General features: G+C 38.9%; 1 protein-coding gene across 1 annotated transcript in view; it reads left to right on the top strand.

The window, feature by feature from the left end:
• The first annotated feature begins 8,905 nt into the window (after positions 1-8,905).
• The window catches only part of UBXN7 (UBX domain protein 7), a 41,907-nt gene continuing 33,078 nt past the window's right edge, over positions 8,906-17,734 (top strand). Inside the window, exon 1 of the mRNA XM_046658384.1 lies at positions 8,906-9,075. Coding sequence (XP_046514340.1) covers positions 8,913-9,075 — 163 coding nt within the window. The 5' untranslated portion in view covers positions 8,906-8,912. The remainder of the gene's footprint in view (positions 9,076-17,734) is intronic.

The following is a 17,734-nucleotide window of genomic DNA, read 5'->3' as shown; positions in this document are numbered from 1 at the left end:
GCTGTGTGGTTGAGAAGGCCTCATGTTATGAATTTAGTTTAAATTGGTCCCAGTATAGTAGTGCCCCTAAATGGTTGGCAGGAACAAAGGTAAATCCCCTCTAGAAAAATGCCCCTTCATCTTAGACCTCAAAAAATTCCCATAAATAATTTTGCAAAAAATAAGTACCTTACAGTAAAAAAATAAAATAAGCACACACACAAAAATCCAGGCACCGTATATGAGAAGAGGTATAAACAATAAACAGAATGAACAGATATGAAAAGACTTTAGATATTGGAATTATCAGACATGGATTAAAAAATAGCCATGATTGGGGGCCAGCCCTGTGGTCGAGTGGTTAAGTTCGCAGGCTCCACCTTCGCAGCCCAGAGTTTCGCCGGTTTGGATTCTGGGCGTGGACATGGCACCACTCTTCAGGCCACGGTGAGGCGGCGTCCCATATGCCACAGCTAGAAGGACCCACAACTAAAAAAATATACATCTATATATTGGGGGGATTTGGGGAGAAAAAAGCAGGAAAAAATAGCTATGATTATCATATTTAAAGAAATAAAATACTAGCTTGAAAGTATCTGCAAGGAACAAAAAAATAGTTTTTTAAAAAATAACTAAGCCAGATTTGAAATATAAATAGAATTTACAGAAATGAAAAATACAATAATTAAAATTTTTTCAGCTATTTTATACAAGTTTCAAACATACAGAAAAGTTGAAAGAAGAGTGTAATGAATGCCTATATACTACTACCTAGATTCAACAGTTGTTAACATTTTATCATAGCTATTTTATATATTTTTTAATTTGCTGAAGCATTTAAAAGAAAGTTGCAGACATTGTGATATTTTATCCCTAAACACGTTGGAATGCATCTCTGAGAAATAAGAACACTTTTCATAACCACAATGTCATTATCACATCTAAGAAAATTAATAATTTCTTTATTGGGTCCATATTAAAATTTTCAGTTTCCCCAAAAATGTCTTTTATAGCTGTTTTTTGTTCTTGTTTTTTTTACAACTAGGATCCAATCAAGGCATTGCATTTGGTTGTAATGTCTTTTTACTCTCTTTTCTTCTACAACAATCCCCCCGCCTACAAATCCCCTGCCTTCCCACCCTCCCAACCTCCCCTCACCCACTCATGACATTGACTATTTTTTTTGTGAGGAAGATTGGTCCTGAGCTAACATCTGTGCCAATCTTCCTCTATTTTGTATGTGGGAAGCCACCATAGCATAGCTTGATGAGTGGTATGTAGGTCCATGCCTGGGATCCAAACTTGTGGGCCCCAGGCTGCCAAAGCAGAGTGTGCAAACTTAACCATTATGCCACCAGGCTGACCCTGACATTGACACTTTGAATAGACCAAGACAGTTATCTTGTGAATAGCCATATTCTTGATTTGCCTGAGTGCTTCCTCATAGTGTCCTTTAACTTGTTTCTTGATCTCCTATTTCTTGTAGTCTAGAAATTAGGCCTAGAAACTGGATTAGATTCAGGGTAACAATTTTGCCAAGAATATGTCATAAGTGATGCTGTGTACCTCCTAACACATCACATTAGGAATATAGAATATCAGGTTGTCCTATTCTTAGTAATATTAAGTTTGATCATTCAGTTAAGGTGATGATTGCCAGACATCTTCTCAATATTGAAATCTAAAAATCCCTGGACAGTTTATCAGCTTCTTATAAAGTGAAACATATATTCACCATATGACCCCAAAATTCTACAGCTAGGTATTTTCCCAAGAGACATGAAAACTTATGTTCACACAAAAACTTATACATGAGTTTATAGCAGCTTTACTCATAATTGCCCCTATCTGGAAACGACCCAAATGTCCTTCAACTGGTGAAGGGATAAACAGACCGTGGTACATCCTTACAGTGGAATCCTACTCAGCAATAAAAAGGAATGAAATACTGATACATATGACAACAAGGATGAACCTTAAATGCATTATGCTAAGTGCAAGAAATAGACTCTAAAGGGTACATCCTGTATAATTCCATTTATATAACATCCTGGAAATAGCAAAACCCAAAGGAACAGAAAACTCTAACCCTAAACCAAAATACCAACTTTTAAATCTCATATTGGGAGATGTAAGTTTCCAGTGACCCACATACTCTTACACCACTTTCCTGGTATCAAGGAACCTGGAAAAATTAAATCACTCAGAAGGATTCTGGGTAACGGGAGAATCAGAAGGAAGGGAAGTGGAGGGATATTTCATCATGCTCAGAGTGAAGCTTTATGAATGGAGCAAATTCTGTTGATTGCCTGGTTAACATCCATTCCCCTCCCCCTTTCTTCCTAAAAGCACCAGACTCTAGGGAAGTATCCATCTTCCTCCACAAAGCCATATGCTTTACTCAACCAGTTATGTTTATCTCACATCGCTTGGCAGGCATCCCTTTATTAGGAAGAGAATAGTGACTCAATTTAGACCGATGAATTTTGAAGGAAAGTCTCCCAAGGGACTTCTAGAAAATGTTTCCTTTCTCGATTAAAAAAAAAAGAAGACCTGGCAGAAGCTATAAATTGGCTCTTCTTCATCTGGATGTTACTGTATCTGAATGCGATGCTTGGAACTGTTGCAGCTATTTTGCTACCAGCTTAGGACAAAGCTCAGACAGATGAAGGAAAGTCCAGAGAGAAGCAGAGCTGGGGCCCTGTGGTACTGGGCACAGAGCCTGCCCTAATTCTTCTTCTTATTTAAGCCAGCTGACTTGGGGTTTTCTGATATCCACAATATCCTAAACAACTGAATGCTGGTCCCACAATGTAATATTACCTTTTTGGTGGCAATAATACTGGGCCCGCCTGAAAGAGGCTGAAAAAAATAACAGATATTTTTATCCTTTGGATTTCCTTTTTATAGTTGCTGTGCACACCACTCCTCAACCCTTTTGTCGATTCATTTTTATTTGGGTTCAAATCCCAGTCTCAGCCCTTACGTTACAGACATTTCTAATTTTAATGTAGTCAAATTTATTACCTTTGCCTTTATGGATTGTGATTTCATGTCTTCTTTAAGAAGTCTTTCCCATCCTTGAGCAGGACTTGCGTCATACACAATTTCAGGGCTTTCCAATCACCTTGTGTTCTACGTGAATGGCGCCCCCTGGAGCACAAAGTTCGCAGCATCCCTTCCTTAAGTTGTGCAAAGCATTTCTACCTGGAGCCGTCAGGATAAGCCCCTATATTCTCTTCTGAAAGTTATAAAATTGTGCTACTCTTATTTAAAATTTTTAATAAATCTAATTTAAAAATAAAATTAAAACATGTATCTGGTAAGGGGTTGGAATCCAATTTTATTTGGTCCCTGGGCCATTGATTGGTTAGTCCATCTGTTCCTCCCCTGATTTGTAACATCACTTCTGTCAGTGTCTATAGATGTTTGTGTCTGTTTCTGGACTCTATTCTGTACTCTATTTGTCTATCCCCCACCAATACCACACAGCCTTAGTTATTATACCTGTATAATAATTCTTGATATCTAGTAGGGCAAAACTTCCACCTCGTTCTTCTACTTCAAAAGTGTCTTGACTATTGTTGATCCTTTGTTCTTGAATTTTAAAATCATCTTATTAAAATACTTGAGAAACATTGTGGGATTTCGATTGGAATTATATTGACTTTATTCATTAATGTAAAGAAACTGGCATCTCTATAATACTGAGTCTCCTCATACATGAACATAGTAGATGTCTTCATTTAACGCCTATCAAAGTTTTATCATTTTCTTCATAAGAGCTTGTACATTCTTGTTAAATCTATGCTTAAGTACTTTACATTTTTAGTTGTTATTGGGACATTTTTAAACAAACTATTTCCTGCTCATGTTTAGGAATATAGTTTTAAAATACATATATTGGTTTTATATCCAGAAATGTACCTGAACTCTTTTATTGGTTCTAAAATTTGTCTGTTGGTTCTCTTAGATTTTCTATCTAAATAATCACATAGTCTATAATAATATTTTTTCCTTCTTTTAAAATTCTTTTATATATTCTTTCTTGTCTTACTGCTAAGGCTAGGACTTCTAGTATATTGCTGAATAGAAATAGTGATAGAGTGCATACTTATCTTGTTCCTGACTTTAAATGTTTTATTACTAAGTACAGTGCTGTTTACTCTGTTTTTGGTAAATATACTTTATTAGGTTAAGGAAAAATCTTTCTGTACCTAGATCATTAAGAGTTTGTTGTGGTGGTGGTGGTGGTTTTGTGAAGGAGTATTGATTTTTATGTATCTGGTCAAGTGAATCAAATGGTTTCTCTGATTTAATTTGTTCTACTATTATGAATTACATTGAAAGATCTTTCTATTGTAAAATTATGCTTGCATTCCTGAGATAAATCCAATTAAAAATAAATATATACATGTATATATGTACACATGTATGTGTGTGTCTGGATTTCTAAATTTTGGTTTAGTTTAATATTTTTGTTTTGGTAACTTTAAGTGAGGCTGAGCTTTCATTTACTGTTTTGTTTGGTTTTGATGTTAAGGTCACGCTAGCCTCACAGGAGGAGCTATTTGTCCCCTTTCTTTCTCAGGAATAATTTGTATAAGTTTGGGATCATCTATTTCTTAATTTTTTTTGGTAAAAATCACCTGTAAAATCATCTGGGTCTGCTTATTTGTGTGCTGTATTCAGTTTCACTAATCATCATAAGTCTACTCATAGTTGAGTCAGTTTTGGTAAATTACATTTTCCAGGAAACTTCCATTTATCTATTTCCTAATTCATTGGCATAAAATTGTTCATAATATTCTTTTATTTTTAAAATCACTGCTGTGACTGCTATGTTCCTTTTTTCATTCTTAATATTGTTTGTCTTTTTTGTTGTTGTTGTTAATCTAATTTGTCAAAGGATTTAAATTTTACTTGTAATTTCAGAGAACCAGCTTTTGGTTTCATGAATCCTCTCTTTTGTATTTTGTTTTCTTTCATTGATTTCTGCATTTTCCCCTTCAAATTTTGCTCAGTTTACTCTGCTATTTCTTTATTAACTTCTTGATTAGATGTTGAGCTCCTTATTTTCTAGTCTTCTCTAAGATAACCATTTAAGATAACATATTTTTCCTTAAGGTACTGTTAAAACTGCATACACAAGTTTTGATACATATTTCCAAGACCATTCAGTTTTAAATATTTTCTACTTTCCATTTGTGCCTATCAACTTCCCTTTGCCCCTCCAGACCTGCTCACTGCCTCTTCTCTCCACCCTGCTCTCTGCCGCATAGGCTGCCTGTACAGACTACATCAATGGGCTGCTGTGCCCTCTGCTTCTGGTTGGGTACTGCCAGTGGGGATTCCTGGCAGGAGATAGAAGAGAAGGAGGAGAGTGAGGTCAGGGTATTAATTTCCTTGGTCTCCTCTCTGTGCGATTGCCTCAGGCTGGTTACATCCCTTTACAGAAGGTCACTGCTTCTTGAAAGGTGGCCTGCTCTACAAATAGATTTGCTCTCTTCTGGGATTCCAGTAACTCCGCTCTCTCCTTGTCCCTTTGGACCTAGAGGCTGCGACTGTTCCACAGTGGCTACTCCCAGATCCTCCACTGTCCCTTGATTCCCATATGTCCTACCCACACATTTAAAATTTGTTCCTTTATAAATCATTTTGAGTGACTGTTACCTGTTGGGACCCTGAATGATATACTATTTTAATTTTGTCTTTGGTCCCTGAGTTATTGAGAAGATTGCTTTTAACTTTCCAAGTATATGAGTCCTTTTTAAAGTTATTCTTTTTAAACTAATTTCTAATATAACTGCTTTGTATTTAGAGAATATTTTCTATATTATAATGATTCTTTGACATTTGTTGAGACTTGCTTTGTGGCCAGTTTTTATTTTGTTCCACATGTGCTTGAATAGAATGAGTACTTTCCATATCTTTACTGCTTTTGCCTGAGAGAAGGGGGCGGTATAATTGAATATTTGTCAAATTTCTTCATATACACTTCAGACCATATTATTAGGTGCAAATGGATTTAGAATTATTTTATCTTCCTGGTGATTTGTTCTTTTTGTTATCATTATTATAGTGACCCTCTTTATCTCTAATGATACGTTTTGCTTTAAAGTCTATTTTGTCGAAATTAATATAGCCACTCGAGCTTTCAATTCCTTAATACCACCTCTGTATATCTTTTTTACTTTTCCCTTCAAATTTTCTTTATCCTCATGTTTGAGATATGTCTTGTGGCAATAGCATATAGTTGGATTTTTTAAAAAACTATATTATCTAATTATCTGTTTTTTAAACAAAAGAAATATTGCCATTTTAATTTATAATCAAAGTATAGTACGTTTACCTAGGGTTCAAGGCATTTGGATTCCAGGCTCTACCCTACTGTTGTGTGATGTTGAACAACTCTCTCAAACTCTCTGAATCTCAGGAGAGTCATGGTAAAATACAAGTGTTGAATCAGATTATCTTGAAGATACCTTCTAGTTCATTTACTCTGTTTTACCTTAAATTACAGTAATATGTTACAAATTGTTTTGACACAAGGAGTCTTAAAACCAGACCTAAAATTAAAAACAAAAGCCTAGCGTAATTTGGAGAAATAGTTCAAATAGTAACTCATGTCTAGCTTTGAGATGTTTACTCTTCATCATCTAAAACTTTAACTTTCCATTATTCAATGTATAATATTTTTGCAGTTTAATTTCTTTTCTGAGGATAATCCGTGTTTTCTAAAAAACATAATTTTCCATGATTTGGGGGATGTATCTAAACATATTTTCTTGTTATTCTAAAGATCTTTCACATTCTTTAATAATCCAAAAAAGCTTTTCAAGGTTGTATTATTTCCTGCCTCATTTTCTTTCTTTCTTCTTTTTTTTTTTGGTGGGGAAGAGTCACCTTGAGCTAACATCTGTTACCAATCTTCCCCTGCCCCCCCCCCTTTTTATTATGTGAGCCATTGCCACAGCATGGCCACTCCCAGATGAGCAGTGTGCTTCTGCACCAGGAACTGAATCTGGACCACCGAAGAGGAGCATGCTGAACTTTAACCACTAGGCCATCAGAGCTGGCTATGCCTCATTTTCTTTTAGCTTATTTTTAAATTTCTACCAGATCTTTTCCAGAGTTGTGGACGCCACAATCTTTACCACTTTTTCACAAGATTAATCTAAACATCACATCACTCTATATGAATTCTAAGACCTTGGAAATAAACCTACAGATCTCATTGTTAGCCTCTCCATTTAGTGGAGGTGCAGTAATAACCACATCTAGTTTTTGTAGTCAATGGTGTTATAGCATTTTATTTGGAGCCCAGTTTTGCATGGTTGCCTGTAGTGACACAGTCTTCAGGATTAAGGCCTTTAGGAAGGAAGAGGTCACACTGTTTCTTGCTCTGGTTTTGCCCTCCTTTTTTGCATCTCTCTGTCATTGTGAACCAAATAGCTTCCCAAATCCATGAGTGGTCCCTGGGCTTCTTCATCTCAGCCAGAGAACTGCAGCAACCTAGGAGGTGGTGCCAGGACCAATCTTTGTCATTTAACTGACAGTACTCTTGACCAGGAGTCTGCTTTCTTACACACCAATCATATCTTCCTGAAACTATAACCCCATAGTTACCTTGATTTGACTTGGTTCTTTCTTTCTTTCTGCTGAGGAAGATTTGCCCTGAGCTAACATCTGTGCCAATCTTCCTCTATTGTGTACATGGGGTGCTGCCACAGCATGGCCAACAACAAGTGGTGTAGGTTCATGCCTGGGAACTAAACCCAGGCCAGCGAAGCAGTGGGCACCAAACTTAACCACTAGGCCACAGAGCTGGCCCCTACTTGGTTATTTCCTGATTCACCCCAGTAGCACATTTATCAACTCTTAGGGTGGGTCAATTTTCCAGATGACTCATCCCATCTTTTATTGGGTCATTTTCCTATGTAGATGCAAAATATGTGAGTAGGAGGTGGGAAGTGGGAGGCTAGAACCTAAACTGAGTTTCTTTAACTTTATTCTCAAGGTGGGAGATCATCAGATTTGAGTGCATGAGAGCACCCCATAATTGTTTAAAAAATACTTAAAATTATATAAGTAACATACTAATATTATCTTAGTTTAAACATAAAGGATAAAAAATTCCTCAAAGTCTCCCTTCACCATCCTCCCTCTCACTACCCCCCTTATTTCTCACCTCTCTAGGGGTAATCGTTATCGTTCTGAGGACAACTATCCAGTGCCCTTGGTATACATTCCTTTCCTCTACTGTACATACATATAAACTTTTTTTTTTTACATAAATGACACCTCCTCGTTTTATAGGTGAGGAAATTAAGTGAGACCTTGAGGGGAGACACGAGTTGACAAATTTATTGAAGGAAAGCGGACTGAACAATCGTTTGTTAAAACCTACTATGTGTCAGACTCTGCGCCCAGCGCTTTATTGGCAGGAAGGGATTTGGTCTTTACTTCTGTTGGATGGGTCGCTGCACTAGGTTAGCTAAGCAATTAGTTTAAAGGTTGGGGAGCAGGTGCGAAAGTCGCTTCAGTGCAATGATGTAGGATTAGTACTTTGATGGGAGCTGCACGAAATCCAGCAGAGGGCTGTGGAGCTGCAAAAAAAAAAAAGAAAAAAACCCGTGTCATCTGCATTTGGGTCTGGCAATAAAGCTTGTGAAGCTAAGACGCGAAAAGCCTACTACCTGCCGAGCCCGAAGCCTCCTTCGGAAACCAGGAATCGATACCGTGTCTACAAGACTGGCCTTAGAGCTTGGAAAGGAGGGCACCAGAGGTTGCAAAGAAGGATGCGGCGGGCGGCAGCAACCGGACAGCCATCCCGGAGAGCAGAGCGAGCGCTCTTGGACCTGTCTAGAAGTGCGCCTGCGCCAACCGCGGCGGGGGGGCGGGGCGGGAGGGGCGGAGCTTGGGGGCGGTCAATGAGCCTGCGCAGACCGCGCGGCGAGGTGGGGGAGGGCGGTCCGTGTGTGTCTGTGTTGTTGTTCGGCGGCAGCGGCGGCGGCGGTAAGATGGCTGCCCACGGGGGCTCCGCGGCGTCGTCGGCGCTGAAGGGGTTAATTCAGCAGTTCACCGCCATCACCGGTAAGAGACGCGGTTACCGGAAGGTGGAGAGTGGGGTCTGGAGCGGGCGGCCAGTCCGCCCCGGGCTTCCCCTCACCTTCATGCATTCCTCCCTCGGGCTTTACCCACAGCTCCCGTCCTCCCTCCTGAGGAAGAGGCGACGACGGCGTCGGGTCTGCGGGTTCAGGCGGGAGACAGCCCCCCAAGCACCCCATACCCTCGTTCTCGGTCTCCTCATAGTGTGGAGGGAGACCCCCCCGACCCCATGTCAGCCCAGCCCCGGGGAATGGGCCGAGCCCATCCGCCCCCGCCGGCCCGGGGACCTGGGGGCGGGAGAGGTTGGGGGCCGCACCCGGGCCACCGCCCTCCTCCTCCTCCATCATCTTCTCCTCCTCTCTGTGCAGCCCTGGGGTGCAGTGCATCCCCTCGCCTCCTTTTTCCATTCTTCCTCGGCCAGGTCATTCTCCCCCCGTCCCTGGCCTGCCCTTCCCCTTTCTGGGCCCCTCGGAGCCATCGCTGTGGCCCTGGCGTGTTCGGGCCCTCCCGCCTTAACGGCGAGGCCGGTGGGTTCGACAGCGCCTTTACCGATCCCGGGGGATAGGCCGCCAGAAAGGGGGGGTGCTGAGGAGTACCTTCAAGAATGAGCTTTTAAGAGAAGAATAAGGGGGGACCCCCCGCCCCCCTTAATAGAGAAGGCCTGGAGGAATCCTGGGTGGCGTTTCCCACCTCCCCATAATAAAATCATAAAGACCGAGACGATGGCGCCGGGGCCTCCTGCTGATAAAATAGGGATGGCGGCAGAAACTTCTTTGAGAGAAAATCAGTTTCTGGGTGTCAGTATCCCCTAAACCCTCGGATTTTCTTTTCCTTTGGACCCCTGCGAAGGGCACACGCAGATCCTCTTACCGCCTGGAGGAAAGGCCCTAAGCCATTCTATGAATTCTCTCTGTCTTGTTTCTGATGGTGCTGAACTTTTTTTGCATGAGTTATTAGAGGGCGGAGCAAATGATGAAGTTCTCTGTGGAGTGATTTGAGAGAAGAGTACTCCATGTGCTTGAGTGTAATTTTGCCGTTCTAGTTTGTCATTTTGGAAGGAGGTCAGAATGTTAGTTCCCTCCCTTAGCAGATCTGTACTTTATCTGGTAATTTGTTAGATGCAGAGACATTTCCACTGATAAGGTACATAGAGTTTGACGTGCAAGATCTGGTTAAGTAAAATTTTATATTGTTTTAACCACTACTGGTTGTATGCACGTTGCCGTTTCGTAATTAAAGCTAGTTTTGTTTTTTGCTCTGCAATGATAACTAGACGTTTGATGCTGTATCTAGTTTGTGGGCATGAAACAAAATGTCAAAGTTGGTAAAGTACAATTTGTAATAAAATTGGGACAAGGAATGGAATGATAACTTTTCTTAATATTGTAAAACTTTTGTTTTTGGACTATTATATTAAAGGTGTAATGCATTTCCCAGTGTCTAAGCAGATCATCATTAGTAGGAAAATTAGAAAATAACTGTATATAAATTAATATTGCTACTTATTTTTACGTGGAAAAGTCTTTGTAGTGAGTCAGATGTAGAAGTGATTATCATTATTAATCTTTTCTTTAGATTTTCTAGAGGTGGTTTAAAATGCCACCTGTTTAATTTCAGTTTTTTCTGCTAACTACCACCCCTTCAGTAACCCAGATTGTTTTAATCTCACATTATTTTTTCCAATGCAACATTTTTGTTAGATATAGTCAGAGTCCAAAGTGTGGTGAGATGAAGAGATTCACTTAATTGCTTTAATTCTGTCCTTTATCTATTAGTCTGCATGGCTTGTTTCCTAGTTACAGGGCTTTCTATTCCTGAATCAAGTTGCAGACCCTCAGTAGTCAGTGGTATCTAGAAGTCTGTAAAAGGGAAAAATACCTTAGATTTTTCTTAATGTATTATGAATTTCTATTAATAATTTTTTTTGATAGTGTTAACTATTAGAAACACATGATTTGCCCCTTCAATCTTTTTCACATATCTTAAAAAAATTTGGGGGTCTGTCTACATATTTCTTAAATTGTAGTATTTATGATTAAAAAGGTACTATTTGATATTTATTCATTGCTGGATGAATTAAACTGACCTTAAGAGCTTGTGCTCTGATTTCAAAAAGGTTTTACTTATCTGGAAGCTCAGCATTCTGGTAAAAGCAATACTTTTTTTTTTTTTTTTTTGAATAATGAGGTTAGAGAGAAGACATACAGCTATTTTATTTTATTTTATTTTATTTATTTAATTTTTTTTTGAGGAAGATTAGCCCTGAGCTAACATTTGCCGCCAGTCCTCCTCTTTTTGCTGAGGAAGACTGGCCCTGAGCTAACATCTGTGCCTGTCTTCCTCTACTTTATATGTGGGACGCCTACCACAGCATCGCTTGCCCAGTGGTACCATGTCCGCACCTGGCATCTGAACTGGCAAACCCCGGGCTGCCGAACCCCAGGCTGCCAAAGCGGAACGTGCAAACTTAACTGCCACGCCACCAGCCCAGCCCTGCCCCAGCAATGCATTTTAAAAAATACAAGTCTTACGTTTCCTGTGGCATTTAGAAGTAGGACAGAAAATTGAAAGAATTTTAAGTCTTATTTCTCATTAAATAGAACAAATCTTGTTTTATATATATATTATGTCAGTATGAAGTAATGACTGAGTTTTTAAAAAATTGTTAAAAGGGTATCACAGGGGCCAGCCCTGTGGCCTAGTGGTTAAGTTTGGTGTGTTCCACTTTGATTGCCCAGGTTTGGTTTCTGGGGACCAACCTATAGCACTTGTTGGTAGCCATGCTGTGGTGGTGACCCACATATAAAATGAAGGAAGATTGGTACAGATGTTTGCACAGGGCAAATCTTCCTCAAGCAGAAGGAGGAAGATTGACAACAGATGTTAGCTCAGGACAAATCTTCCTTAGCAAAAGAACAAAACAAAGCAAAACGCCAATATCACAGCTACATGAAATAATTTTGAGAAAAGGAGAAACTAATCCACTCTCACAACAGCAATATTATTCATTTCACATTTTCTTCCAATTCTTGTTTAAATATTTATTTTTAAATTTTATTCTTTTTTTTACATTGTGTGTCATGGTATATGGAGTTTAGAATTCTGAAATTTTCAATTAGCATTACATCATAAATATTTTTTCCATGATCAAACTCTTTGATAAGCAAGTAGCCAAGGGAAATGGTGGTCTTTGAGGTAATCATATTGGGAAGCTGTATACATTTACCATTGATGCCATTAAAAATCATTTGAAGCTACATAGAAAACCAGTCCTGTTACTTTATAGTCTACCACATTTTACAATATTATTAAGTTTGATCTCCCTTGATATTCATCATACATGGCTTTGAATGACTGGCTGACTGCTTTCAGGAGTCATATCAGTTCTCAAAACATAAGGAAAGAATGTGCTGCTGGACCAGAAGGTAGTTCCAAAAGAACAATTTTTTAAAATGTTTTGAACCGTGGCAGTATCCTGTTAACATCAACTTGGGCTGACATCCAGCCACATATATACAAAATGCACAGATGTAATCAGAATAATTCATGGGATGAGGGATACATAGACACTATAGAAAAGGTAAAAATAAACAGGCAATCAGAACGTAAGGACAAAATGTGAGGGAATAGAAAATGGAAGCTGAGGAGAGTACAAGAGGTTGCTAGTACGTATAGAATTCCATAAGGTTTTGTGCATAGTAGGAATTCATGTACTTAATGAAATTATAGAACCTCAGTTGTAGAAGAGACCTTAGTTTAATCTCTCTCTAAAGTTATTGAATGAATGCATATTTGTTATAGAAATTAGAAACGTGTGTGTAGTATTGGCTTTGTGGCCAATTTCCGGTTATATTCTTTTCTGCAGTTCATTTCTTTTGGGTTAGTATTAAAATATGTTTAAGTTCTCTGTGTCAGGAAAGGTAGTTGCAAGTGTTCCAGAAATCAAAAGAAAACTCTTATGGAATTTTAAGAACTATTTCAAAAGGTGATAATATTTGAGCAGATATTTAAGAAGTAATAAATTTTGAATTGTGAATGGAATCTTACTGATAATTCAGTATTTATTGATAGACTACTCTTTGCAGGCATGGTTCAGATCCTGAGGATACTATGGTGAGCAAGACATGGTGTCTGTCCTCAGAAAGCTTAAAGGTTAAAGGTTAACAGGAAGACAGACACATGAATAGGTAGTAATACAGTGGGAGAGGGGTAAGGAGCTGTTTGGGGGGCACAAAAGAGGGAGGTCAAGAAAGGCTTCCCAGAAGAAATAATTTCTTGGCTAAAACCTAGGGAGATATTTCTGGCAGGAGGAACATATGCAAAGGCCTGGAGGAGAGAGGGACAGACATATATGCATACAGAGATAAGAAAAGAGAGGTAGCAGGTTTAGGGAATTGATGATTATTCCAAATGGATAGAGCATAGCTGGTGGGAGATGCAAAAAAATGCAGCTGAAGAGATAAGTGGGTGCCAGATTAGGAATGCCTTGTAACCCGTGTTAAGAAATCTTGGCTTTATTCTGAGTGTAGTGGGGAGTCAATGAGAAATTTTAATTAGAGGAGTGATATAATCACATTTTGGTTTTTTAGAAAGAGCTACTTGGCTATAGTGGAGAAGAGGTGGGCACAGAGATCAATAGAAGACTGTTGAATTAGTCCAAGAAAGACACTCGTGTCCTAAAATAAGTTAGTGGGCAGAGAAGTGGACTCTGAAAGATGTGGGAAGAAGTCAGAGGAGTCAGGATGAAGCTTAGGATTCTGTTTTGGACATCTAGGTCTGTAATAGTGCTTTTGTGAAGGCATGGATAATAGAAGAGGTTTGGGGAGATGATCAGTTCAGTTTTAGAAAAGTTGCTGCGTGTGGGACTTCCAAGTGGAACTGTTTAATAAGCAAATGAGTATTTAGGTGTAGAAAGAGGAGTGACATCTGAGGAGTCATATTGATGGCAGTTGAAGCTATAGAAGTGGGTGGCGTCTTGTAGGGGAGAGTGTAGTGTGAGAAAAAAGGCTCCAGGATACAAAGCCGAAGGGACACTAACGCCTGACAGACTGCAGAGAAAAAAGTACAGAGAAGACTTGGGAGAACCCAAAGATGTAGGAGGAAAACCAGGGAGAGTGTGATGCTACTTCCAACATCAGGAGTACAGTAATACCTCAAATATTATGTAAACACTTTAGGAAACCAGAAATCATTGAATATTCATAGGTCTTTTTGGTTAGGGCTGGAAGATATTTTAGAAAGCATCTTGACCCATTTCTGAGTTAATCAAACAAGAAATTGAAGGCCTGAAGAAAAATGACTCAGGGTTATGTCTAGGTCAGTGCTTGTTAAACTTATTTGTAGGAAAGGACCTTTTTAAAAAAATTTCCAATCTTTATGGATCATTACTTTTGTAAAATACAATAAAAATAATTGCTTGAAAAACTAAATAAAAATAACACTTAAAAAAAAGTAAGCCCAGATTCTTTTAAAAATTGAAGTGTAATTTGCGTATGGTAAAATCTGCCCTTTTTAGTGTGTAGTTGTGACTTTTGATAAGTGCATACCATTGTGTAGCCACAATTAAGATGCAAAACAGTTCCTGTCATCCTACGAAAATTTCTCCTGCCCTGCTGTAGTCAACCCCTCCCCCCACCTGTAGCCTAATCTTTTTGACTATTGTTTTTCTTTTCCAGAATGTCATGTAAATAGAGTCAGAGTATGTAGCCTTTTGAGTCTGGCTTCTTTCACTTAGCATACTGCTTTTGAGGTTCATTTATGTCGTTGTAGTATGAGTAGTTACTTTTTATTGATGAATAGTATACCGTTGTATGGACATACTACAGTTTGTTTATGCATTCATTAAGTGAATGGATAAGTGTTGTTTTCAGTTTGGGAGATTATAAATAAAGCTGCTAAAAATGTTAGTATACAGATGTACAAATGTGTGAATATAAGTTTTCATTTCCCTTGGATAAATAGCTAGGAGTGGGATTATTAGGGCATATGATAAAGGTATAATTTTAGGAAATTACCAGACTTTTCCAAAGTCACTATACCATTTTGCATTCCCATCAGCAATGTATGAGAGTTCCAGTTGCCCATTTATTACTTTTAATTTTCTGTAGTCATTTTAGTAGGTGTGTGATGGTATGGCATTTGGTTTTAATTTACATTTTACTAATGACTGTTGATATTGGGCATTTTCCATATGATAATTTGTTGTCCATAAATCTTTCAAGCCCCAACTTTTAATTATTAGATTCAACAGACATAAAATTACTCTATCAAATTGCTATAAAAGTTTCTAATACTTACACTGGAATTTCTGTTCTTATCTTTCATAGACTGGTAATAGATAGCTGATGTGAGGACCACAGTTTGAGTAGCACTGGTCTAGGTAATGGCAGAACAGGGACTAGAACTCTGGTGTCTTTACTCCAAGCCCTGAGTATTTTCCACTGTATTACTACTTTCCTCGGTATAGTTTCCTTTTGTTGATCTGACGAAAGTTAGCTGTGTTTATCTATCCCCTAACTTAATCATTTCATTTCTCTTGCACTTAGTAAACTTAGTTTTCTGTGTACAAATTCTTTTTTAATGTTTTCTATTCCTGAACACTTAAAAACTCCAGAGTGGAAGACCGATGAGGTCAATAGTTAAACTTTCACCTATTTCTTGCAACTATCACCCACTCCCATGTCCTTGGTGAACAGTCTAGCTTACTTTGTTATTTCTGGGGGAAATATAGAACCAAAAAGTAACCTCTTTGTTTCCCTCTCATTTCTGTGCTCTGTCCCTCTGGGTCTATAGAGGGAATGTTTCTTTGTTTTAAATCTTTATGACTGCTATATTTTGGTTCCTTGATAGTAGTGAAGAGACTATCCTTCTTTTGGCACTGAAAGTAGTGTAGAGACTAGGTATAAGGGACTGCTCAAGTTTGAAATATCTCTTGCTTCTTCCTTCCAGCTGTGGTGGAGACATGGACTGCATTACACGTTTGGGTCTATTTCCTATATCAAGTCATTAATGGAGAGAGAGTGTGAACTAAGATGTAGCAGCAAGGAAATGGCCACTGATAAATTGTGTGCCACAAGCTGGGTTAAATAATGCCCATTGGTGCCATTAGCAAGCTTAAAACAGATGGAAGAAAGAAGTGATAAGGGAAAAATAAAAAGGGTGCATATGGTGAGAAACCAAGTGGGACTCCTGCCACAGAGTATGGATTAAATATTAGTGTTGCCTCCCCTGCCCTTCCCCAGCCAAAATTCATGTTGAAATCCTAACCCCCAATGTGATGGTGTGGGGCCTTTGGGAGGTGATTAGGCTGCAAGGATGGAGCCCTCATGAATAGGATTAGTGTCCTTAAAAAAGAGACACCAGAGAGCGCTCTTGCCCCTTCCACCGTGTGAGAACACAGTGAGAAGACGATTGTGAACCAGGAAGCAGGCCTGTACGACACACTGGATCTGCTGGAGCCTCCAGAATGTGAGGAATAGATGTTTGTTGTTTAAGCCACCCATTCTCTAGTGTTTTGTTATAGCAGCCTGAACAAACTGAGACACTGGGTTAGATTAAGCTGTCCTGCTGCTACCTATAATATTGGACCTCAAAATGAGCTCGTTTAAATAAGTTTACAGATAGTTTAACTCTGTAAGGTTTTTATTAGCCCCCTCACTTTTAAAAAAGGTATGTTCTTTATTCTGAATGTAAGATAGAAGTTCAAATTTTTTACAGCTCACCCATCAAAAATTGTTATTACCTCTGAGTATATAGGTAAAACTTGTAACTTGATTAAACTTGTTATCACTGTTTGTTTCCCCTATATCATTTAGCCCCCCTTACCTTTCCTCTGCCCTTTCAGTTAACCTTCACTTCCTCATATTCCTCTTTTTAGCCCAGTGGCAGTGTTATTCCCATTTTGGCTAGGACAGTTTTTGTTGTGTAGGACTATTCCATCCATTGCAGAAGATGTAGCACTTGTATTAGTTTCTTGTGGATGCTGTAACAAATTACCACAAACCACATGGCCTAAGACACATTTTCTCACAGTTCTGGAGACCAGAAGTCTGAAATGAAGGTGTGAGCATTCTTTGGGGGAGAAGGGCTGTTTTTCAACCTACTATAGCAACCCTGGCTTCTCTCTGTTAAATGCCAGTAGTGCCCCCTCATCCCCTAGTTATGAAACACCAAAAATAGTCTGTCACATTACTAAAAGCCTCTATTATGTTGGAATCTTTAATTATCTTTCAGTTATCCTCTGTTTCTAAAATGATACACTAAGTGATACACTAAGAATGACTGATTATACAAGCACGGATGTCTCAGATAATTTGGCTTTATTTAAGAAAGTGACTGGTATACTTTGCTTCTGGGGCCCCTCTCTAATACTACTTTATTCAGTCTTGCCATGATTTAGCATGTGCTTCCTTTTAAAAAATCTACATATGTAGAGGCCCCTTTTTTTGAAAGCTCTTACAGGTCACTATCCTGATAAGCTCCAATGATGGAAGTTATCTGTTACATTGTCAAGAGAGATGTTAAAGAGCCATCTCCAGGATATGCTGCCTACAGCTTAGATTCCAGCATTAAATGGTTAAGCGAGGATTATAGATAGGATGGCAATTCTGGACCTCAAATGTTGACACCATCTGCCCCCAAAATA

The sequence above is a fragment of the Equus quagga genome, chromosome 4 (genome assembly GCF_021613505.1).
Source record: "Equus quagga isolate Etosha38 chromosome 4, UCLA_HA_Equagga_1.0, whole genome shotgun sequence".
NCBI lineage: Eukaryota > Metazoa > Chordata > Mammalia > Perissodactyla > Equidae > Equus > Equus quagga.
The sequence above is the reverse complement of the archived record's forward strand: the minus strand, read 5'-3'. Positions and strand labels throughout refer to the sequence as shown.